The 26,409-nt window shown below is 38.1% G+C and overlaps 1 protein-coding gene across 3 annotated transcripts in view; it reads right to left on the bottom strand.

The window, feature by feature from the left end:
* Positions 1–26,409, bottom strand: part of LOC311519591 (bifunctional heparan sulfate N-deacetylase/N-sulfotransferase 3) — a 132,978-nt gene that overhangs the window by 63,844 nt on the left and 42,725 nt on the right. For all 3 annotated transcript variants that reach the window (XR_014711318.1, XM_084626239.1, XM_084626238.1), the window contains exons 3-6: positions 22,282–22,369; positions 17,293–17,447; positions 4,215–4,400; positions 979–1,107 (exon numbers count right to left, since the gene is read on the bottom strand). Coding sequence is in view for 2 of the 3 variants with exons in the window: in XM_084626239.1 (XP_084482365.1) it covers positions 979–1,107; positions 4,215–4,400; positions 17,293–17,447; positions 22,282–22,369 (558 nt within the window). In the remaining variant the exon portion in view is untranslated. The remainder of the gene's footprint in view (positions 1–978; positions 1,108–4,214; positions 4,401–17,292; positions 17,448–22,281; positions 22,370–26,409) is intronic.

Raw genomic sequence — 26,409 nt, 5'->3', positions numbered from 1 at the left:
CTCAGATTTACAAGATAGGAGTCTCATGTCAATTCTTGATAAATCCTACCTAATCCAAGCCAATTTCAAACATATTGTGCTATATTATGCTAACCTTCAATATTCCACAGTTTAATAGCCTGACTGTTCCATTCTTTCTCCACCAGGGATAAATAAGCTGGTAAATAGACTGATTGTGTGGTCCATTTAACTGAATATCAATTCTTATGGACTTCACCTAAGGTATTTGTTGCAGCTTTAGCAATAAGAATTCTCAATACTTTAATACTTTTAGAAATTAAATCCTAATTATTGCTTAATCTAAAAAATCAAAGAAAAGCAAAACAAAAAAAGACAGAGGCTTGGCTTTAGACACCACATTAACTATAAAAAGAAAAGGAGTACTTGTGACACCTTAGAGACTAACAAACTTAGAGCCTAAGCTTTTGTGAGCTACAGCTCACTTCATCGATGCATACAGTGGAAAATATAGTGGGGAGATTTTATATACACAGAGAACATGAAACAATGGGTGTTACCATACAGACTGTAACAAGAGTGATCAGGAAAGGTAAGCTATTACCAGCAGGAGAGCGGGGCGGGAAGAACCTTTTGTAGTGATAATCAAGGTGGGCCATTTCCAGCACTTTACAAGAACAGTATGAAGTGAGCTGTAGCTCACGAAAGCTTATGCTCTAATAAATTGGTTAGTCTCTAAGGTGCCACAAGTACTCCTTTTCTTTTTGTGGATACAGACTAACACGGCTGCTACTCTGAAACCTCACATTAACTATAAGCCAGATAAAACAGAAGCCAGCATCAAATTATTAAATCTTATAGTATATCTGCACAGTATTAGAGCTCAAACATATTAGATAAGGAACAGGAGACTGCTTTGATCTGTGACAAATCAATATTCCTTGGGAGACATAGTTCATCAGCAAATTTCTCTTTAATCATTTTTTGTTAATCATTTCAAAAGCAGGTTGTATTACTTACTGGATTGAGAACAACTGTGAAAAACAACTCCCCACCCTGGATACTCTTGTCTAGTTCTTTTGGACCCCCAGGATACTCCTTATAGAAAATTGTATGAGTGAACAGACCACAGGTTTGCCGAGGAAGGACCTGAGTAAAAACAAGATGATAAAGAAAAATATCTCAAAACAAAATTACTTTCATTCCTTTTGTAAACTAATAAATTGAATACAAATGAACTTTTGTAACTTTACTATTTACTTTCTGTTATTAAACTGTTATGTAGATTTAGCATTGCACTGTTAACTGAAGTCAGTAGTTAGACTGACAATTAATCCAAGCCCTGGGTAAGTGAGCTGTAGCTCACAAAAGCTTATGCTCAAATACATTTGTTAGTGTCTAAGGTGCCACAAATCCTCCTTTTCTTTTTGCGGATACAGACTAACACGGCTGCTACTCTGAAACCTGTCATACTGACATATATATACATTTTTTGAATAAACAAACGAACAAACAAAGAATGACCAACCACAAGTCATTTTTTCCCATAAATTCATGAATTTTTTTTTTTTTTGAAACACAGTGACTACACAGTCAAAAAGCCAGATGTAATTCAGAGTCTCCAAAAAAACCTCTTTATGTACTTGATATCTAATCTAACTGTATTTTAAGGCTGGTTACCAAAACTTTTTTAGTTCAGAAAGTGAGGTCATAATCTGAAATGTGATTTTATAAAAATAGCTTCGTGTGTTCTGTATTTATTGATTGTTATTCAAATCTGTTCAGTTTCCACTTAAAAGTAGGCTCTCTTTTGTGCCAGTCCTGAAAATTCAGTGCAAAATTTGAAAGTCAAATTGGTTCTTTCTTGCTCATGCATCATTGACAATAATGATTGTGTTCAAATGTAGTTATTTTTGTTGATGATGCATAAGTTACAGTAGAATCCAGCTCACTCTCTCAGCTGTGCCAGCTCTGCAAGATTAATGGTAGTAAAAAGTAGTACAAACTTATTTTTGTAATGACTAAAATAAGCATGTATGACTCTAAACATACACAGGGAATAGCTCCTTTGAGTAAGGTGCTGCTATTTCATGAATTTGCTTTTTATAATAGAACCACCTTTGAAATGTTTCCTTGTATCCCCAACTTGGAAAATGGATGGGTTTCAATCATATATATATATATATATATATATTTTTTCTGGAAAAAACATATTTTTTTTCCAGAAAATTTTTTTCCAGAAAATTTACATTTTAAGGCTGAACATTTTAAATACCTTTAAAAATATAGATCTAAATCTCAGATCACAGTGGTTATCAAACAGCAGTTTGGCAAATTCAGTGTTTGCTAGAATAAAGGCTCAGACTTTTTAAACCTGACACCTACTATGGAAATTCCTTACTTGGAAGAAATTATGCTAGTATATGAATCATTCTTTTCTGTGGTAATTTTTTCAACATTCTACAGAATTTTACATTCTACAATGACTATAGACCAGGGATGGGCAAACCGTTTGGCCTGAGAGCCACACCTAGGAATAGAAATTGTATGGCAAGCCATGAATGCTCACAATATTGGGGCTGGGATGTGGGAGGGGGTGAGGGCTCTGGTTAGGGATGCAGGCTCTGGGGTGGGGCCAGAAATGAGGAGTTTCGGGTGCAGGAGGGAGGTCTGACTGGGGATTGGGGTGCAGGGGTGACAGCTCTGGCTGGGGGTGCGGGCTCTGGGATGTAGGAGGGTGCTCAGGGCTGGGATCGAAGGGTTCAGAGGGCAGGAGGGGAATCAGGGCTGGGGCAGGAGGTTGGGCTGCAGGAGGAGGCCAGGGGTGCAGGCTTTGGGTGGCGCTTATCTCAAGCTGCTCCCAGAAGCAATGGCACGTTCCTTCTCTGGCTACTACACAGAGGCGCAGCCAGGCAGCTCTCCGCAGGCACCACCCCTGCAGCTCCCATTGGCTGCGGTTCCAGAGTGTGCGGAGCAGAGTCCCCTGGCTGCCCCTTCGCATAGGAGCTGGAAGGGGGCCAGGCTGCTGCTTCTGGGAGCAGCATGGAGCAGCCCCCAACCCTGCTCCCTGGCTGGAGTGCCAGAGCTGGGCAAGGCCCAGACCCTACTCCCCAGCGGGAACTTGAGGGCCGGATTAAAACTGCCAGTGGGCCGGATCTGGCCCACGGGCAGTAGTTTGCCCACCCCTGCTATAGACCATAAATCACACATAATTATGAAATATATGGAATTAACGCATTTGTTATAATCCTCCAAATGCTTTTTAAATTCTTCTGGTTTCCCTGACGAAATGCCAGTGCAATGGGTACAAAGGTACAGAGATAAGTTGAGCAGGAGGGGAAATGCTTCTGGTAAATCTTATATAATGTCTTTATTATGGCATGTGTTATCACCATCAGCCTGCAGATGCAGAAAATTAATGCATTTGCTCTGAAGAACAGAAAGCCTGAGATTTGTGACCTACAATGTTAACAGAGAATTTTGTGTCAGTAACGAAAAGCCACTGTCAGGCAAGTAGTGCAGTCAGTGTCTGTCAATATGAATTATAGGGAGTACAATGGGGGAATTGGGTGATTTGGACTAGAGTTGCCTCCATGGAACAATTCCACAGCCTGAGAGGAGGCTTTCTTCCCTCCAGCCCCCTCTGGGCTTCTTCCCAGCACCAAAGCCTTGCTACTTGGGCCAAGAGCTTAGCGCTGGGTTTGAGCCATAGTAAGAAGCACACTGGCAGAATGTGTGAGAAGGTTGTAAGGTGAGAGCCATTTCATACAATTGAAGCAGCACTTTATTGTTTAAAGATGCAAGGCCAGATTTTCAATTGGTGTATGTTGGCATAGCTCCTTTGCAGTCAGTGGAGCGATGCCAATTTACAACTAGATGAAAATCTCACCAATAACACGCACCAAAGTATTACTGGTGAGATTTCCAGCTGGTTGTGAATTACTTTGTTACACCGACATTTTCCTTCAGCTTTTTAAGCCATTATCAAAAGCAGTAACAGATAGGCCCCAATGTCAGAATTTATGCTGCTCTCATCAGCAGTACGACGAATGCCAGCAAGAGGCTTAGACATGCTGATTTTAATTAGCAGGTTAATGTCAACTATACCTTACTATTTCTACATAGCAATATGTGCTTCTCACAATGTTAACTTTCAGGATGCTGTGCTTTTACACTTTTTTTGTTTTGTTTGTTAAAATGAATCATGAAAAGCTGAAGCAGTAAGTTTGAATATAAAAATCATAAAAGCATCTCACCATGATATTTTTGTGGATGAAGCCCCGTCTGTACCGTGCCGGTTTTAGATGTGGATACTCTTCTGTGCTGGTGATTTTGATATTCCAGACCTTTTTCCAGGCCTCATAAAGCTGAACATGTACAGGGTAAACGCCGGAGTGGTGCGGAGCTACCGCATAGCCCATGTCAGTTGGAATGCCATGTTCCTGAAAAATATCAGAAAAAGTGACTGATCTAGAAAATTAATTTAATGCTTGTGTCGCTTGCAAACACCTTTTCTGGGAGACAGCATAGATAGGTCTAAAATGCAGTTAGGAATGATTTGAAGACGCATGCTGGTTATAAAAGGGAAGCAGCGAGATATGCAAAGGTTTGAATACACAAACCTATAACGAAGTTTTAGGAATAAGAAAAGAAGAATGACAGAAGTGTAAGAAAAATTATTTTTTGTTCTTATACCAATACCTCAAAAAGGAGGACATATCTTTGCAAGTTTTTGAGAAAAAATTTCTCACAGACTGAGAATTCATGAAGCATGCTAATCAGTAAAAGGGCCTGTATTCTGCTGTTAAAAAGTCCCCAAATACAAAATATGTGACCCCACTCACTGTGAGCCTTTAAATAACAAGCTCATACTCAGGCAATACTCTTGCTGACTTCAATAAGTTTTACCTGTGTAGTGCTCAGGGCCAGAGCCTATTGCCACTCTGCTGATAAAATTCACTCTCTGTGCAGAGGACCATTACAAGACCTATATACCACTTAAGTCCCAAGTGCACAGGGGTAAAATTTCCCCTAAGAAAAAGTTGTAAGATCAGATGTTCTCCTAGTATTCTGTCCTTGCTGTGTCAGCTGAGCAGGAGCAGAACAGCTGGTTCCATGAATATATCATTGTTAAACAGTTAACAATACACAAATTCAGGATTTGTCTGGCTACCTCTTTAAAATAACAAACACAAAAGGTGACTGCTTAGTCATAGTGCTTAAACCAGAGTACTGACTTGGCTCTAAACTAGTACTGAGGCACTCCTCTCCTTTCCCAGACTCACTCAGCACTACCCTCATGCTCTGTTGATCAGCACAGTGTAATCTTTGTCTAAGATGTTTTGTGCAGAATCCTCTTACCACATATTTGGGACAAAATGATATCACTTTCCAGCTCCATTTTTTTCAGATTTCCAATTGAAGATTTGATTGTCTTAAAATTTGACTAAATTTCACAGTTACTACCAACTAGAACTCCCTTTTATAGTCATCTTCATATACTGCTACTCAGCTCATTATCTAGATACAGTATGTGTCTGCTGGCATGTAAATGACCCTAAGTGAGTTTCTTGCTGATTTTAATAATCTTGCCTGGTTCACTTTAAAATCTTAAATGGATAGCCACATCCCTAATCATATTTCCTCAAGATTCCTGTTGTTCTTTTTCTATGCCTTAAAATGAGGACTCCACTGTAATTTTAAATCTCTCTCTCTTATTTTACTGAATTCAGTTATGGATCTCACTTGGTTATCTCTACTATAATTTACTAAATTCTGTGTTAAAGCTAAATTCCTAAATTATTCTGGGTGAACCTAGTGATTTCTGAAACTACAACTTGTAGGTAAAGAAAACAATCATAAGCTGATACCCAAGCCAAGAGAATGGAGAATTTTCCCCGATTTACTACTTTTTGGACTTTTACTCAGGTTTACTGGGATCATACCCCCCATATACACATATACTGCACAGGGAGGGAAACTAGATTGATAACATTTAAAACATCACACAACCCTATACCAATGGGAGAAAAGCATCTTTTTAACACTTTAGAATTTATATAGAATAGCTTTATCAACTGCATAACAAAAGCATAACCTCACTTTTTCTTCCACGGCACATATCAGTTTATATTGTGATGCTGTCACTCTTCTTGCTTGCATGTAAAAAAATATCATTTTTTTCTTTTGTGGTTAATTAAGTGATTGTAGAAACTGACATACAGTAGAACCTCAGTTACGAACATGTTGGGAATGGAGGTTGTTCGTAACTCTGAAATGTTCATAACTCTGAACAAAACATTATGGTTGTTTTTTCAAAAGTTTACAACTGAACATTGACTTAAGAAATCTTTGAAACTTTACTATGCCAAAGAAAAATGCTGCTTTTTCTTTTTTTAGTAGTTTACATTTAACACAGTACTGTATTTCCATTTTTTTGTCTTTGCTGTCGCCTGATTGTGTACTTCCTGTTCCAATGAGGTGTGTCGTTGACTGGTCAGTTCGCAACTCTGGTATTCGTAACTCTGAGGTTCTACTGTACAGACATTCCTGAAGAATGAAACCATCTCTTTATCTCCAAAGCAGATGCAGAATGGGCAGAAGCACAGCATACTTCCTTTCACTGCTTTGCCAAGTTGCTGGAACCATGACGAACTCTTAAGGTGAAAGGGTAATTCATTTTCCATAATCATCAAACTCTGGCCTCTCTCCTGAGACTGCCATCAAGGCTGCCAATTGGCATGGAGATTTTTGTGGACGCTTGCCCACTAGGAGTTGGGCCTAGTCCACTAACTCATTCACATTGCCTATGAACAGCCATATAAGAGTAACTACTTTTTGGTCGTGTCGGACTTGGGGTGGATTCTAATTTGGGATCAAGAGATCAACGGCTTACTACTCCCCTGAGGCATCCAGTCTCCAACAATGGGAACCTGCAGTTGACTTTACCCTGCAGAACCTATGGAAGGAATTTGGTATCAGAATTAATGCTTTCTTTTCCTCTAGGTATGAAACCTCCTTGGGCACAAGGGCCCTCAGAGATGTAGCGGATGCAAATTGCACTCCATGTACCCATTCATATGTATAGATACAAACGTGTGTGTGTGTGTGTGTGACATTGGCCCCAAGTTCAGGACAGTCAAGATTTAGTCCTAGATTACTGACAAGTTTTCTACAAATGAAGTGTCACAGCTACAAAATCTGTTTGATCACGATGCAGAAAGGCTAGAAATGGAGTTTCATCCCATTGGGAAGACAATGTTGTCAGTGTAATACACAGTATTTCCTTCTAGTCCTGGAAGAACCTGAAAAAACAGACATTAAAGTTGTAAAGTTTATAGGTAAAGACAAGCTATTTTCCCTCATTTTAGAGATTTAGGGCCACTTCTGGGCCTGGTACAGTGGGACTTCTAAAAACCATACTTGGTTTATTAGGTAGAGGATTTTTTTCAAATCCCAATAATTAAAAAAAAAAAAATCTAAAACATCTGTAAAAATTTTTTAAATTCATGGCAAACACAGAATGTATGATGCCATGCTATGGCATATGGTTTTATTACCATGCATTTAAGATAGCCTGAATAGTTCACTTTGAGCTTCCTCACTTGGTAGTAATGCAGCCATCCAAAAGTTATGCTTGATAAGGCCTATATATCACACTGTCAATTATTCCTTATATATATGGTTGGTTCTCTACTGTGGGTGCAGAGTGTGTGATGTACATTCACTTCAATACTAAGTGTGTCTGAGTAAAAAGAGTATAGGACTCGGCCCATTGATTTGACTACAATCAGTTATTTAGCTTTAAACTACTTAATTCCAGTACAGAAGTTTCAATTCCCCTTTCTCTTATCTTAATCTTTTCTACTTCACTTGAGCATGCACAAGCATCAAAAGGAATAATTTTTGTAAACCGTGTAAGAGACTGTATTCTCTAATGTCCTGTTTAATCTTCTTCTTTCAACTCTAAACAAAAGTCTGAATTAAGGGGTTTCTTAATCTTACACCAATATTCACTAATAAATATGTAATTTAATTAAAATCTTTCATACTAATTATGAGCATATCTTTTCCCATGTAATAGTATCTTCTTCAGTATTTTTCAAATATTGTTATTCTTATACTATTTCATACAGAAGTAAGAAGTTTTACTGAATTTCATACAGAAGTAAGGGTGGCAATACCATACCATGAGTGGTGGCTGCTGACTGAGCGCCCAGCTCTGCAGGCAGAAGCACAGAAGTAAGGGTGGCAATACCATATCATGTCATCCTTACTTCTGTGCTGCTGCTGGTGGCGGCTCTGCCTCCAGAATTGGGCTCCCGGCCAGCCGCCACCGCTCTCCAGCTACCCAGTGCCGACGCCAGCAGCAGTGCATACGTAAGGGTAGCAGTACCGCAACCCCCCCCACAATAACCTCACAATCCCCCTCCCCCAACTCCTTTTTGGGTCGGATCCCTACAATTAAACACCGTGAAATTTCAGATTTAAATAGCTAAAATTGTGAAATATTTGATTTTTAAAATCCTATGACTGGGAAATTGACTAGAGTGGACTGTGAATGGAAATTGACTAGAGTGGACTGTGAATGGTAAGGTAAGGCCCTAAACATGCTGCATCAATTCCAGGGAGGATAAAAATCAATGATTTTTTTAAAAAAATTCAATTTTTTTGATAAAATACTTTTTGAGGAAAAAACCTATCTAAAGATAGTTTTAATTAAGATACATTATAGCTCAAAGAGATCTCATCATGGAATAGGAATTATAAATTCTAATTCTATAGTCTGAGACTATATATTCATCTAATGTTTAAGAAAAGTTTTGTAAATGAGTTCCAATAGTTCATGGATTAGGGACCCAATCTTATGGGTTCCAGGGGCTTCTGTATAGATTATTTAGGTTAATCTTTCTATCTACCTAATGGGACTCAGTGCTTCGTCTAGAAGATACCATCAGAGATGCTTAGTTTTGCAGTTCTCAAACTGTGGATTTGTGTCTCCAGAGATAACATGCTTGTCAACAGCAAAAATGTTTTAAAATAAATAAATATATAGAGATGAGAAATAACAGACCTCAACCCTATTGTCCCTCTGCAAATGTGTGTACACAGAGTCAATCCCGTACCTCTCTCTAAAAGCGCAAAGTTTCAAAGAGCTCAGTGAATAGAGGATTGTTGGGTGCGGAATAGATCTGGACAAAGAGAAGAAGTCTGGAGATCACAGAATATCAGGGTTGGAAGGGACCTCAGGAGGTCATCTAGTCCAAGCCCCTGCTCAAAGCAGGACCAATCCCCAACTAAATCATCCCAGCCAGGGCTTTGTCAAGCCTGACCTTAAAAACTTCTAAGGAAGGAGATTCCACCACCTCCCTAGGTAATGCATTCCAGTGTTTCACCACCCTCCTAGTGAAAAAGTTTTTCCTAATATCCAACCTAAACCTCCCCCACTGCAACTTGAGACCATTACTCCTCGTTCTGTCATCAGCTACCACTGAGAACAGTCTAGATCCATCCTCTTTGGAACCCCCTTTCAGGTAGTTGAAAGCAGCTATCAAATCCCCCCTCATTCTTCTCTTCCGCAGACTAAACAATCCCAGTTCCCTCAGCCTCTCCTCATAAGTCATGTGTTCCAGTCCCCTAATAATTTTTTTGCCCTCCGCTGGATGTTTTCCAATTTTTCCACATCCTTCTTGTAGTGTGGGGCCCAAAACTGGACACGAAACTCCAGATGAGGCCTCACCAATGTCGAATAGAGGGGAACGATCACGTCCCTCTATCTGCTGGCAATGCCCCAACTTATACATCCCAAAATGCCATTGGCCTTCTTGGCAACAATGGCACACTGTTCACTCATATCCAGTTTCTCATCCACTGTAACCCCTAGGTCCTTTTCTGGAGAACTGCTGCCTAGTGATTCGGTCCCTAGTCTGTAGCGGTGCATGGAATTCTTCTGTCCTAAGTGCAGGACTCTGCACTTGTCCTTGTTGAACCTCATCAGGTTTCTTTTGGCCCAATCCTCAAATTGTCTAGGGCCCTCTCTGTCCTATCCCTACCCTCCAGCATATCTACCTCTCCTCCCAGTTTAGTGTCATCTGAAAACTTGCTGAGGGTGCAATCCACACCATCCTCCAGATCATTAATGATAAATGTGAGGAGGGAGGAACAGGCAGTAGAAACAAAAGTGAAACTGTTTGAGCAGCATATTCCAGAAGTCTTGAGGTCTTTCTGAGTGTAGCCTTCATTGATTTGAGATCTACCATACCATTCTTTTACTAGAAGGGAAAATCTATAATGGCAGCAGGCCGTAAAAGAGACCCAGTTTGGGAATATTTTAATGAAGTTCCTCTACCTGTGGGTAAGACAGGCATGTGTGCAAAATGCAAACAGTGCAACAAAGAAATGCAAGGCCTGGTTGCCCGAATGAAACAATATCATGAGAAGTGTTCCTTCTCAGGAGGAAGCTGCATTGACGATGATGAAAAGAACATGTGTGAACATGCAGGATCTTCAGGTTGGTAAACTTTTTTATTTCATACTTCTTTCCTAAGGACTGCCTGTCTTCCTTCTGGACTATTCGTGAATTCTCATGTTTGAGCAAAAAATATAGTTGTTACTCTATGGCACTATCATTTTAGATGCAGTTGTGATAAAAAAAAATAGCTGAAATAGGCAGATCTTCCTTTTACAATTTCACCTTTAAAGTAGTACTGAGTGTCAGTGAATGCAATGAGTAATACTAAATGAGCAGTATGGTAATAATAATTAAATAACTTATTTTGTTTGGGAGAATCCATCCTCAACATACAGGATTCTGAAGACTATCCACCTTCAAGATCACCATCATTTTCTATAGTTTCAGAGTTATTTGCTAATGATAGTGTTTCAGTCACATCATGTATGTCACATAGCCACAGTATATCACCTATAGCAAAAAGAAAAAAAAATCTCCATCATCCAGAAACAACCGTAGATAACTTTGTGATAAGAAACAGCAGATTACAAAAAGAGGTAATTGATTAAAAAAAATTGTCCCGTTTGTTTATGCAGCAAACTCTCCTTTCCGTATGATTGAGAACCCACACTTCGTTAACATGGTTCAGTCATTAAGACCAGGATACAGTCCACCCAACAGAGCAGACGTCGCAGGCAAATTGCTGGATAAAGTGTATGAAAGAGAAATTGAGCAGTGTGCAAAAGGTCTAGAGGGTGAAATTGTTAACCTGGCTGGAGCAATGTCCACAATGATCCTGTTGTATGTGCTTGTGTGACAACAGAAGAAGGGGGGAATGTCTTTCTTACAGAAAATACTGATACATCAGGAAATGCATACAGCAGAATACTTACAAGAAGTAGCAGTAAAAGCTACAACAAACTGTGGGGAAAAAATTCAAATGTCTAGTACACGGCTTGGTAACAGACAATGCTGCAAATGTATCCAAGATGAGAAAAAATTTAGAAGACAGTGAAGAGAGTCCCAAGCTAATAACATACGGTTGCAGTGCTCATTTGATGCATCTCCTGGCCAAAGATTTCCAGAAATAAGGGCTAATGTGGAAATTGCAAAATACTTCCGTAACAACCACTTTGCAGCAGCTGCTCTGAAAAAAAGTGGGAGGAACCAAGCTAGCTCTCCCACAAGACGTGTGATGGAACTCAGTAGTGGTTTGAGCACTGTACCAAGAACTGGCCTAATCTGATGACAGTCTCTGAAGAAAATCATGAAAAAATAGATGGCACTGTCACAGCCAAAGTTCTCAACATTGAGCTTAAGAGAAATGTTGAACACATGCTGAGTAGCCTTGAACAAAATGCAGGGAAATAGCTGTTTTATTGCTGACGCTGTTGAATCTGGAAGGAACTGAGTGTGATCTTGAAAAGAGAAATATGCAATGACAGAGTTAAATTACAAGCATTAAAAAAACGAATGGGACAAGCACGATCTCCAGCTCATTTTCTTGCAAATATTCTCAATACTCGGTATCAGGGTCAAACCTTAACTGCTGAAGAAGAGGAGTTGGCTCTGACATGGACATCCAGCAATCATCCCTCCATAATGCCAACTATAATAAACTTCAGAGCTCAGGGTGAACCATTCAAGAAATATATGTTTGCTGATGAAGTTTTAAAGAAAGTCACACCAGTGAACTGGTGGAAGTCACTTAGGCACTTAGATTCCAAGACTGTTGAAGTGATAATCTCACTTTTAACAGCAGTTGCTTCTTCTGCCACTGTAGAAAGAATATTTTCTTCCTTTGGACTAATTCATTCCAAATTGAGAAATAGTTTGGGACCTGAAAAAGCAGGAAAGCTTGTTTTTCTTTTCCAGATTATGAACAAACAGGAAAATGAAGGTGAAGACGACTGATATTTTAAGTTTCTCACGTTGACCTGGCTGACATAGTCGATTTAATTTTTGTTTATTTAAAAAAAATATTTCATTTAACTATTTTCGTTAAACAATTTTAACAAAAACAAACCTGATTTTAAAGAAACTTGAATGTTTAACTAAATTCAGAAATTCATACGCTTATTTGTTAAAGTATTATATGTTTGCTGAAAAAATCCAGAATACATAATGTTGTTATTTTAGTTAAATAAAAGAATTTAAATGTCTGTCTGGTGACGTTCTCCTCCTAATACAGCATGGCAAGAAAATCCTCCAAATATTCATGATTAACCTGTTGAATTGGAGATTGTTCACCTCCCAGTGACTTCATAAATATCTGCTTCAATTACCTTTGGTAGGTGAAATAACCAAACAATCATTCATTTTCTGATATAGCTGTAAAACTAATCTGAAAAGTTTTCAAAATAAATCACTTTAAAAATGTATAGTGTGTACCTTCTAAAAATGAATCCTATGAATGAAATCTCTGAGTTGTGAAGAATATGCAGTAAGGTTATAACAACCAACAAGAATGCACTTTTATGTAGAAATCCATAAGTAAATCGAGTCTTCCTAACTAGTGATTTAAATCATGATTTAAATCAATTTGATATAAATCAAATCCACCCTGATTCAATGCTCAGTTTCTGAGCAAACTGCTTTCTAATCAGTAGGGGGGAAACCCCATAACTGCATTTAATTGATGTAGCTGTATAAAAACACAGAGTAAAATCTTTTCTTTTTTAATGTCACATTTTTCTTCATTTTCTGAAAATTTCACAACAGGTTGGATTTAGAACAACCTAAATGAATCTCAATATTTACCATCTGTAAACTACAACTGTCCTTCATATATCTCAATCTGTCTTCCAACTGACTTTGGAAACAAGAATTGCAAAAATGGATCAGAGCAGTGGTCCATCTCGTTCAGTATCCTGTCTCTAATACTGGCCATACCAGCTACTTCTGAGGAAGATGCAAGAAAATCTGCAGGAAGCACTTAAAGGATAACTGGGATATTCTTGTTAACTTTTATCACATCCTCTCTTATTCACTTCTGCTCTAAAGAAAAGTCTCTATCTTTTCAGTCACTTTCCATGTGCTTCTAATAGTTCTTGTCTTGAACCCCTTATATTTCTGCAATATTCTCTTTGAGATGGGGTGACCAGATATGAAAACAGTATTCCAGGCAAAGTCAACCATTGATTTATATAATGATATTTTTGCTGGAAACTATATTTTGTTAGTTAACTTTTAGTGCAAAGAGTAACTAAAATGGGTCAATAGTTACACCAGGGATAAATTTGACCCAAAATATGGATTAAAGAAAAAATTAAATTTCATCAACAATAAAACCATGCTTTTTTTGTTTGATGAAGAGCTGGACCAGCAAAATCCCACTGTCTTACATAACTGGTAGTTCTCTAAGTTAGCACTTTGGGAAAAATATTCAAAACCTAAATACAATTGATAGAAATCCTATATGCAACAGAACAAATATTTGTACCTATGCAGGACAAAGCAATGGATCAAATTCTATCTGGTGAAGTTAATGGAGTTTCATTAGTGATATATTTGGTCCATTATGTTTATTTAAAAATAATCACTAGAAAACCAATAAACACATTTACATAACAGAAACTGCATTATCATTATATTAAAGTTGTAATACAAAACAATAAAGCTAAAGTAATCACAATTAGGGGGTAGTTTTGAATACTTGTGCACCTTCAAATACTTTCTTGATGGACTTTGGCCTAAGTGTTGCAACACAGTTATATATTTGATTTACTTATTTTTATAGTTGTGTGTCAGTCCTTAACATACTTTTAATATAGTTTTTGTTGGGTAAACATACCATATAACCAGAATACAACCTTACTTATACAGCCTTGTTTTGTGAAAATTGGGTGATTTGTACATTCCAGGGGTTGTTTGGTTAGTTCTAATCTTGGCTATGAAATCCTTGTCATCTTTGACTGTTAGTGGCAGAGCTAGTCAGTGTCACCATGACACTTGAAAGTCTACTTGTGGCTCATTTTGTGAAAGAATGGGATGTTCTCTGTTACAAACACAAGTTTAAGGAGCTACTTATTTGTCACTCTTGAGTCTTGAGAACCTTTAATACAGCTTTCAAATACTACTGTGTGATGTAATATTGACTTTTGTGCATAGATAGCAGCAATGCTTAGTTGTAAAACCACATGACATTATGCACTTGAAATCCCAGATTCTACATATAATTATTGAATTAAATTCTAAAATATGCTACCTGGTTCTTCTGCAGTATTAATTATTTTCTTTTTGTGAAATCATAAATTATAAATCCAGTTACACATTTTCAGATGTAAAGGTGAACCCTTTTAAAGGGGAAAAAGAAGGTTTTATTTAAAAGTGTGGTCAAATGAAATGAAAGGAAAAAATAGAAAATGTATTTTTGTTCTGATTCATGCACCCTGTGTGTGTGTGGGGATGTGCGCACGCATGAGTGTGTATAAATATACTTGGTAATTATGTCTCAAATACAAAGCTATAAGATAAAATATTACTATTCCATACCTTTTGGAAGTATTTAGTGTAATATCACCTGCAACTTAGTTATCTCCAAAAAAATTAGAACAATGGTTTATCGCTGGAGTAATTTTTTGTGTGTTTTAGTTACTCTCTGCATTAAAAGTTAATCATAATTAATGAGTTTTCCAACTAGTGTTGCCAACACTCACGGATTGGCCGGGAATTAATCTCCTGGTGGCTGAAACGAATCTGGGAGATTTTAATAGGCCACTAAAAGTCTGGTCGGTGACACAACGGAGCTAAGGCAGGCTCCCTACCTGCCCAGACTCCATGCGGATCCTGGAAGCAACTGGCACGTCTCTCTGGCTCCTAGGCGCAGGTACGGCCAGGGGGTCTCTGCGCGCTGTCCTGGCCTTGAGTGCCGACTCTGCAGCTCACATGGGCCGGGAAGTGCAGCCAATAGGAGTTGCAGGGGCGGTGCCTGCAGGCAGGGGAAATGCACAGAGCCCTCTGGCTGCCCCTGAGCCTAGGAGCCAGAGATGCCAGCTGCTTCCGGGAGCTGTCCGAGGTAAGCGCTGCCCAGCTGGAGCCTGCACTCCGAACCCCTTCCCCGAGCCCACTCCCACACTCCACACCCCTTGGCCCCACTCCGAGCCCCCTCCTGCATCCAAACTTCCTCCCAGAGCCCACACCCTGAACCCTCTCCTGCACCCCAACCCCTTGCCCCAGCCCTGAGCCCCCTCCCGCACCCAAACTCCCTCCCAGAGCCCACACCACACACCCGCTCCTGCACCAGGCTCAGCCCCTTCCCACACTCTGAACCCCTTGGCCCCACCCCCCAGCCCAGAACCTGCAACCCCTCCCGTACCCCAACCCCCTGCCCCAGACTGGTGAAAGAGAGTGAGGGTGGGAGAGAGTGAGCAATGGAGGGAGGGGGAATGGAGTGAGCGGGGGTGGGGCCTCTGAGAAGGGGCAGGGCAGGGGACGGGGCAAGGATGTTTGGGTTTCTGCGATTAGACAGTTGGCAACCCTTGTCCCAATTAAAATAATATAATTAAATGCTCAAATTTTCTTTTTGAAGGAGTAAAGATAAATAGTGTCCAAATTGATAATAGCATAATAGACCCAATTCTCCTTTCGCGTTACCAGTGCAATTCCACTGGTTTCAAATGGAGTTACTCCTGGTTTACAGTAGTATAAGCGAAAGGAGAATTAGGCCCAATAGTTCTAGAAACCCAAGGAGAGGTGTAGCCCTTTGCTACACCTATTCAACATGTGTACTGTCATTCCTTAGCCTTGGGCCTATTTTTAGGCCACCAAGGAACAGCCTCTCTGGGGCTACTAGCCCCAGAGCTAATTTCATCTGACTCTCCTTACATCCTCCAGCACTGGGAACCAAATTATGACTAGCTCATGTATGAATGTGCTAGGGGAGAAACACTCCCTATGCTTTCTCTCCGACCCCTCATCCAGTGCTCCCACACAGGGGAAAGCATAGTTTAGCCCACAGTGAATTCTTAAATAGTGAAAATGAATATGATTTTAAACAACAAAATGTATTTTACACCAGAGTACTATAGTTCAAAATTAGCAGCATTCACATCTATAAACAAGTAGTATAGTATAATGTACACATGTGAGACTTCTGGGGTTTTTTTTGTTACATGAAACTGAATGGCAGAATCAAATCAAGTACATTTTTCTTTCCTTAATTTTCTTATATCTGTATGTCTCATTTTCTTTTTCTTTCAGGTTCTCATTGAAATATTTTTTTTCAGTACCTTGCTGTAAAAATATAATTACTTAGCAAAGTCAATGCTTTTCAGAACAGCTATTTTTATACATAAACTGATCAAATGGGTAATTGTAATATACGTTAATAATCTTGAGAGATTTTACTAGATTTCAAAGCAAAGATAAGTCTTTGAAAGTTCTGAATGATAAACTTGGACTGTATTTCATTATGCAAACATTGCAGTTCAGTACTAGAGCTGGCTGAAAATTTTCCACCAGAACATTTTTTCTTTGGAAAATGCCACTTCACCAAATTTAAGACTTTCTGAGGGAATGTGCTGATGTTGACAAAATTCTGTTCAGAAAACTGAATCAAAATGAAGCATTTCAACCTTAATGGAATGGAATGTTTTGATTTTTCATTTAAAAACAACTTTTTGTTTCAAAATGTATTTGATTTTATATTATATTATAAATTATAATGTAAAATAAAAAAGTCAAAATAGGAAAAAAGTTTTAAATTTTATCAAAATTGAAGTTTTTAGTTGACCCAAAATGATTTTTTTGAAAATTTTTGATTTTTGATTTGAAAAATTCTGATTCAGAATAAAAATAAAATTCGCAATTGCAGCATTTCCTGAAAAACCAATCCTGATTCTCATACAGCTCTATTAAGTATACCGTGCAAAGATGTTACTTACTAAGGCAAATTTTTTGTTGAGAATCATCTGCTCCACCAGTGACGACTCATTATGGAAGAGATGAGGCTGCATGTGACTCCACATATGGGGAAACCACCAGAACTCATCCACAGACCCCAACAACAGGTCATCACCTTCATCCTCCTCTTCAGTTCCTGCAAAAATATTCCCCAAAAGCAAACTCTTCAGGTTTGTTATGTTGTTAAAATCATTAGGAAAAACAAGAGGAACATTAACAATGTAATGTTTGACACCAAAAATATTTCACAGAAATTTGATATTACAGCGATGTTAAATAGGGATTTTAAAAGCTCTTGAATACATAACCCCGCCGCCGCCCACATAATTAGTTTGGAAAAGCACACCTTCCTCTCTAGAAGATTGAACAACCCTCAAAATGCATGATACAACACTGTCGTCTCATTTGTGTACTGCACAAGTAACATTAGAAACTAATAAAAACAGACCTATAAAAAGATAGGGTATTGAAGAGGATAAATGACAGGGTTAACAAGTTTTATTCAGTGTAATTTATTCAGACAAAACTACCATTGCAATCAATTCTGCCTTCCCTTTTTCATTACATATGCTTTTCTAAAGTATTCTCCTACCAGCATCTTCAAATTATCCTAAACCACTCTATCCCTTTTTCTTCCCTTCTAATTCTTATCTTGTTCATGATCTCATGACATGTCAATTTCCTGCTTATCCAGTTGTATATTGCTTCTTCCCATAAACCACACACATTTAAAAATCCTGTTTCAGCTTCTCTAAGCATCATGTTGCCATTATCATTTCACATCAAATGTAATTACTCTATTTACTTATTCTTTTACTTCACTAATCTGACTTCTCTCTCAAACAAAAACAAACAAAACATTCAGCTACTCTATTTTTGCACCAATCACATTGTACTATCTATCTCTAACTCCCCTTCATATTTTCCTCTTTGTTCCAGTGAACCATGTATGACTTATTCCTTTGCTTTTTCCATGATTTTATCTCTATCTCCATCTGTGGAAATTGAATTAGAAAGGAAAAATGGGGGCAATCAGATGTAATGATGCAGCAACCTGTCTGGGATCTTTAAACTGGCTTTCTGATTTTAACAATAAGGTCATTTCAGGGATGTTCCAATGTTGAGCCAGTTCCATAGTCATCTACTTATTTACTATTTTGCAATATGGCTCAGCTTGTACCATACATCTGCATGTGGATCTGTGCTGTCCCAGAAGTTCTGGGAGGGATTGTGCAGCCTCAGGAAGAGAAAGTATCTGCTCCCTTCTGTGGTGTGGAGAAAGTGGGTGGGGGCCATATCTTCTCAGACTCCCTCTCCTGCCTCCCTCCCCTTGCGGTGGCTAGGACCTCAGGGAATGCTAGAAGGGACCAATGCATTCAAGAAAGAATGAAGACAAGTGTTCTCCTCCCAGCCCTTTCCCTTGTAATCACTACAAGAGTCAGACACAATCTAACTCTGTATGTTCTACTTTAGCTTTGAATCAATCATTTTGCATTTGTCGGTCTCATTCCTACATATAACCTCACTTCCTTGATTTCATACTACTGTCCTTCAACTCTGACATTATATTGTGTTGTCTTTTGTCTCTCTCTGTCCCTGATGTGGTCTTAGTTTGCATGCATGATTGTTTCTTTGTTTTGCTAACATCTGCTTCCCTGTGTAACACATTGCCTTTCTGCCTACTTAATGCCTTATCCCTTCTTTCTTTCTATTTCTACAGCTGCTCTATTATGCTTGCATGAAAGGTTTTTTTTGTTTTTGTTGGTTTGTTTTGGTTGTTTACAACCTATCTGATGATTCAAACTTCTGTATTGGTAAGTTATATGAAGGGCTAAAATCTGTGGTCTTTAATCAAACAAAGCTTTCATTGAAGACACTGGGAAATTTTGCTTGATTAGGGACCTCAGATTCGGTCGTAAGATACTACTGCTTCTTCCACAGAACTACATGTGCCACGATGACAAATAAACAGAAGACACTGTAAGTTATAATACACTATCTCCTGGAAATCATGGAAATTCAAGATGGAAGAGGCCATATTATCCATCTTCCTGCGTCATTGCAGGTTTGTGCCAGACAGTAAAATATTCTAAGAGTTTTGTCCCACCAAGTTTAAAATATTTCAGGAGGCTTCCAGCACTTTCCTGGAACACTACACAGTCAAACCTGGCAAAGTTGAGAGTTCCACCAAAAGCAAGGAGTTCTAGTAATTAACATTCACATTTTTCTTTATTTTTTATATAAAAGAAGGATTAAAAACAAACTGAGATTTTCACAGATGAGTGCCTAAAATTTGGCATGTACGCCCATATTTAGGCACTTAAATAAGTGGCATGATTTTCACAAGTGCTGAATACCCAACAACTGCTGCTGACTCTTTTTGCTGAGTACTCAACAGTTTTGAAAACCAGGCTACTTCTTTAGGTGTCTAAATATGTGTTGAGGTGACTAAATATAGAGACTAATTTTCAATAATCTTAACCATAGAAATTATTTTCAAATTTACTTTATTAGAGCAAGGTTTCAGAAAGTAAGCATCCGAACAGCAGTAATTTAATAACATGAACATTATAAGAGATTAAGTTTTTCTTTGTTTTTCCCCATACATCTTTTTGAAAGACAAACACACTGGAATTTTGTTTACTGTGTTACACACAAGAAACAGAAAGAAAAGGAGGAATTGTGGCACCCTAGAGACTAACAAATTTATTTGAGCATAAGCTTTCGTGAGCTACACAAAAGCTTATGCTCAAATAAATTTGTTAGTCTCTAGGGTGCCACAAGTCCTCCTTTTCTTTTTGCGAATACAGACTAACACGGCTGCTACTCTGAAACAAGAAACATAAAAGATTAATGGTTGAAACCTGAAGCTCTACACATCAGTTCATGTTGAGTCTACTCCAAGACCAATATTTATATGCTGGTCAAGAAAACAAACAGTCACCATTTACTTTCTTAATAATGATGTAAATCCTCCTGGGAAACTTTTCTGAAATTGAATATGTGTTGGCAATGTTGGATTTTGAAAACTGAGTGATGGTGAATATATACCACTTTACTACCTGTTTTACAAACAGTTTGCCTTTTACAGACTATAGGGCATATCAGATGATCACAGGAAGAAATTTGAGTCTTCTAGAATCTAGAAATAATTACGAAATATGAATATAGTGAATAAAGTGGCTGATACTAAAAGTCAGAGATTACCACAGTTTTTCCTTATACCTAGAATAGGAAATATATGTGACAACTCTGTGTTAATAGCTCTCAAATGTTTATTTTGTAAATGTTTACTTTTTAATGGCTTCTTCTTTACGCTGCCTTTGGTAACATGCTCTGATTGCAGAAAGATGTCAAAGGGATTGTGGGGGAATAGGGGTCTGCTCTTGCAAATCCCTTTACAGGACTGGGACCTTAGGACTTGATAAGGAGAGGTACTGAATTCCTTGGAGGCAGCCAGCGTTGAAGACACTTGACTTCTCATTCAAGGTGCTTAGTACTTCTCTTGTGGCCCTTATTCTGGAGTAGCCACCAACATGAGCATTCAAAGATTCATAGTTTCTAAGGCCAGGAGGGTCGACTCTGATCATCTCGAACAACCTCCTGCTCAACACAGACCTTATAACTTCTTTCAAAATAATTCCTGTTTGAACCACATCATGTCTTAGTGAAAAACTTCCAAATTTGATTTAAAATTTGCAGTGATCACTGTGTTTGTAATTTGAAAAACTGTAATTTGAAAAACTGTGATTAAATCAGCCTAACCTCTTTAAGATAAACAGAATGAGCTCCTTGAGTTTATCACTATAAGGCATGTTTTCCAACCCTTTAATAATTCTTATGGCCCTTCTCTGAATCCGCTCCCATTTACCAACATCCATCTTAAATTGTGGACATCAGAAACTGGATACCGTTTTCCAGCAGAAGACACACCAATGCCAAATACAGGGGTAAAATAACCTTTATGCTCCTTATTTCCCGTTTATACATCCAAACATTGCATTAGGACTTTTGGCCACAGCATCACACTGGGAGTTCACGTTCAGCTGATCATCCACCACAACCCACAAATCTTTTTCAGGTGACTGCTTCCAGGATAGAATCCCCCATGCTGTATGTATGTGTTACATTCTTTGTTCCTAGAGGTATAACTTTACCTTTGGCCACATTAAAATGCATATTGTTTGCTTGCATCCAGATTACTGTGCAATCGAGACCATTCTGTGTCAGTGACCTGCTGTATTCATTACTTACCAATCCCACAATCTTCTTGTCATCTGCAAACTTTATCCTTGATGAATAGTTCAGAGAACCAGCCCTTACTTTGCCAAACCAGTTTAAATGTAAAGCCATGTTTTGAAGATATTCTTTACTTGGTTGTGAATGGAAATTAACATTTTTAATAGAAGATATGAGTATTTAGGTATAATTTTTTGGATGTATGCACTAGATCTGACCTATATGCATGCCTGAATTTCCTACATGTAAATTGAAGTTAACTGTCTGTTCAGCTTTCACTCATAATAGATTCTTAAGAAGTTTTAAAAAGTATCACTTTGTGTCTAATCTACCAGAACACTGTATAAATATATGCAGAATAATTTATATAGGTGGATCTAGTTGGCTTAATAAAATATAGGAAAACTGGAAAAAAGTATTTATATATCTCGGACACTATTCTCATGGAGAATACTGCTTCACCACAAGGGTTGGTCAATGTAAACCATCCTTCAGGAACACAGTTTGATCCAGCAAGTCACACAATTATGTTATATGCTCTGAGGCAATCTGTTCTATTTGTTATATTCTTGTGAAGGAAGCTTTCCTCTCTACTCAGAAACTGAGTGCAGTTCCCCATCATCCCATTTCATTTAATAACAAAGCTGCATAATCAATGTCATTTCTACTTCCCCTACACTACAAAGATACTTCCAATCAAAATGAAAGTGATTTTAGATTTTCATTCTTACCTGTGTGGTAAAATTTCCCTGAAAATCCCAGGTTGAAAGTAAAATTTGTAATCTGAGCTCTCAAAAGATTCTGCGTATCAAGCAGGGCCTGAAATAAATATACATAAAAAAATTCATCAGGCACATGATCTTTCTTTCCACCCCCATATACAGACCATGACAAAAATATAATTTCTTTACCTCTTAAAAACCAAAGATCAAATTTAACTCTGAAGTGCACTGCATGCATCTTCATGGAGATCAGTGGTGTGTAATTTATAACCAGAATCCTCCTCCTAATAATAATACCTATCTCTTATACAGTGCTTTTCATCTGTAGCTCTCAAAGCGCTTTACAAAGGAAGTCATTATCATTAATCCCATTTTAGAGATGGGGAAACTGGGGCACAGGGAGGGGAAGAGATTTGATGATGTTCATTCAACAGGGCAGTGCCAGAGCCCAGAACTGAAGCCAGGTCTCCTGAGTCCCAGTCCAGTGCCCTATTCCCAAGGAAACATTGGCTCCCTTAAGCATTGATTAGAGTACATACACAGAACATTTTACTGTAGCTTAGAAATTATTGGCAAAAAAAGACTAAGAAGAGAAAAAGTGAGATGAACATTGAAGCCTATTCTGCATCAAATAACTGGAATCTAGTCCACAATGTCTGACTCACTTATTCCTCAGACAGTTAGCATACTGGCTGTCACCATAAACGTACTTGCACAAAATTAGTACAAACAAAAGCTATCATGCTGAAAGAAATGGCTTCTTCTTATTCCATCAGAGACAACATCTTCACTCTTCAAATTTCTAGACTAACTTCAGGTGTTGTGATTCCAAGAGTTACACATTATTTTAGGAGACGTCTCCCAAGCAGTGATACTCTAAAAGGGAAATACTGGCATGGTAACTCTTTGTTATATTCCGTTTTAATAAGAAAAGTATGTTAAGGTACATATATTTTAAATCACACAAGAGAATAATTAAAATTATTGGGGGGGGGGGGATTTTCAAGGAGACAGAGGGAGTTAGGCACCCAACTTTCCTTGAAATTCAACACCCTGATTCCCATTTTCACCTTTGAAAATCTCCCCCAATAATTTCAATTACCACTCTTCTTTGTAATTTTAAATATACATGCCTTTCTTAATATCCATTTCTAGTTATTAATTTCTTAATTGCAAAAACAATTAAGTTATTTAAAAGTAAAACACTCAAGACATCAGAATGTGAGCATCGAAGCATTTGGTAAGGATCTCTTTGTTTATAAAGTAAAAAGAAGTGAGCACTGTTTATAAATATATACATAAAATATAGCAGAAGAAAATAATATTAAAAAACCCCCAAAACAACATCAGTGGAAAGCCAGGGCCATTAGAAGCCTTCTATCTTCAGTGCAACTGTGCTTGCTTAAACAAGGGATGAATTTGACCCAAAGAACATTTGTTCAGAAGTTTTGATGATCAGTGAATAGAGTCAGACATATCCTGAATTTGCTCCTCAATTGTTGAGACTAATGCTTACGTTACTAATTGCTAATTATGAGACTAATTGCTTATGTTACACAGCTAAGGGCACAGAGATTTTGGTGCAAGACAGACACAAAACTGAAACCATTGAAAAACATCACTTTTTTGTTCCACGCTGTCCAGCTTGACCTGGAGCTGAAAGGGTATCATATTGTTTCCCCCCTGCCTGGCATCCCCTTCTTTGTCACACTAGTGCTAGCAACACTGCCATCAAAGAGCTGTTGGAAGCTTTTAACAAACAAAATGGCTACAGTAAAGATCACTCTTTCTTCACTGGAAGGGAAAGCTGGAACAGTGTCCTCTGAATAAAGGAAAAGAGAATGAGAGGAGTGGATCAAAAATTAAACATAGTTGAGAGCAGGTTGAGTTTTCAGGCAGAACACAAAAAGAACAATCTCTTCAGAGCCTGCGCAGCATGAACTCTAGTGCAGGCTGACAAGAGGTTAAAGATAATCAATGACCAATAAAGGCAAAGGATATTAAAGTGTGGGGATTCCTACTCTGGTTGAAAGTAGAGACTCCATGGGGTTTGTTATTAAAATCATCTCTGAGCTGGTGAGATTTGACTCAGTGAAAGAATTGATCTTTGCAAACAGATGTTACCGGATACGCAGATGGAAAGACACAGGGGGCAAGCAAACTGGTAGTACCCTTATTATGATAATAATGTATATCTTTGAAAGAGAGAGGTTGCTGAGTTCAGCCTGACAGAAAAAATTTGCATATATGACCATAAGCTCCTATTATTTCTGGATTACATCCAGCTGCCCAGGCCAGAAGAAAAGATCTTACATAAACTTTAAAAGCCTTCCAGAAAATGTGATATTGAGGTGCTTGAATACCAATGAAATAGGCACATCAGAAATAAGATAGATAGCTGATAGGATACTTGCATTCTTTTTGCAGCATAAAGGAAAGAAACATTTAGGGCAAAACTCACACTCAGTGAGATAAGGATTCTGCCCCAGAAAGCTGGGTTCAAGTAAAGCCTGAATTCTAAATGAACAGCTCAGAATGTTCATGTAACTTTTATAATTCTTATTAAAGATGACTTCAATTTCAAATGTACCTACTACATTTTCTGTGGACAATAGTCTCTGGCCAGGTTATATTCAACTTCTTTAGGTTACGTTCTTTGCTATGGGTCTGTTTCTGAATTGTAAGATTATGATACTGTAGCTAAAGGCTTTATCTTGCATCCTACTGAGCAATTGTCTATCTACCTTCCTATCATTTTCAACATAGTATCCAAACGATGGAAGAACAGAAGGAAAAAACGAAGAAAGAAATTGTGGAAATGCTAGAGAAATATAGCTTTGTAGAAATTCCTCATTGCACATTTCTAACATTACAGAAATGTTACATCATTGATATGACCATTTAAATTATTTGAAAATGGGGAAAGTGGGAGAGATACACACACTCTATGTCATCTCTGTGATAACCTGATTCTGGTTTTTAATTTTTATTGAAGAGTTAAGAGAATCAGTTTTTCAGTTATAGTTATCACCCTCATGCATCAATGACGGCAACAGTCCTTTTAGCTGAAATTCATGTAGGCCAGAAATCATGACAAGATGTGCTTTGCTGTTGAACCTACATGATTGTTTCCTGTCACAAATAACATGCATTAATCTCAAAAAGTAATCTGAAGTTTGTTTTTTAGAGAGTAAACTTTGAAAGATTTTGTGTAGTCACATAGAATCACAGAAATGTAGAGTTGGAAAGGACCTGAAGTGGTCATCTCATTCAGCCCCCGAAGCTATGGCAGTACCAAGGTGTTTGTCTAACCTAGTCTTAAAAAGCTCCTGCGATGGGGATTCCACAACCTCCCTTGGAAGCCTATTTCAGAACTTAATTACTCTAATAATTAAAAAGTTTTCCCTAATATTTATCCTAAACCTCTCTTGCTGCTGTTAAATTCTTGTTCCAATTGCAGAGCACACGATGAACAATTGATCATGGTCCTGTTTGTAACAGTCCTTTATAGATTTGAAGACTGTTATTAGGTCAGTCCACCCCCTCAAATCTTCTTTTCCCAAGATTAAACAAACCTTTCCTCATAGGTCAGGTTTACTAAACCTTTTATTATTTTTGTTGCTCTCCTCCTTAATTTATCCACATCTTTCTTAATGTGTGGTGCTCAGAACTGGACACAGTATTCCAGCAGAGGCCTCACCAGTGCTGAATAAAGCGAGACAACTATCTCCCATATGTTACATACAACACTCTTGTTAATACACCTCAGAATATTAACCTTTTTCTCAGCTACATCATATTGTTGGCTCATATTCAATTTGTGATCCACTGTAAACCTCGGATCCTTTTCAGCAGTGTTTCTGCCTAGTCAGTTAATCCTTATTTTGTAGTTGTCCATTTGATTTTTCTTTCCCAAGTGTTGTACTTTGCCACTTGTCTTTATTGAATTTCATCTTGTTGATTTCAGACCAATTCTCCAATTTGTGAGGGTCATTTTGAATTCTAGTCCTATCCTCCAAAGTTCTAGCAACTCCTCTTAGCCTGGGATCGGCCACAAATTTTATAAGCATACTCTCCACTTCATTATCCAAGTCATTAATGAAAATAATTGATTCTCATTCGAACCAACAGGAGTCA

This window comes from Lepidochelys olivacea (assembly GCF_965140295.1).
Source record: "Lepidochelys olivacea isolate rLepOli2 genome assembly, chromosome: 4".
Lineage (NCBI taxonomy): Eukaryota > Metazoa > Chordata > Testudines > Cheloniidae > Lepidochelys > Lepidochelys olivacea.
This window is presented reverse-complemented; position numbering and strand designations above follow the sequence as displayed.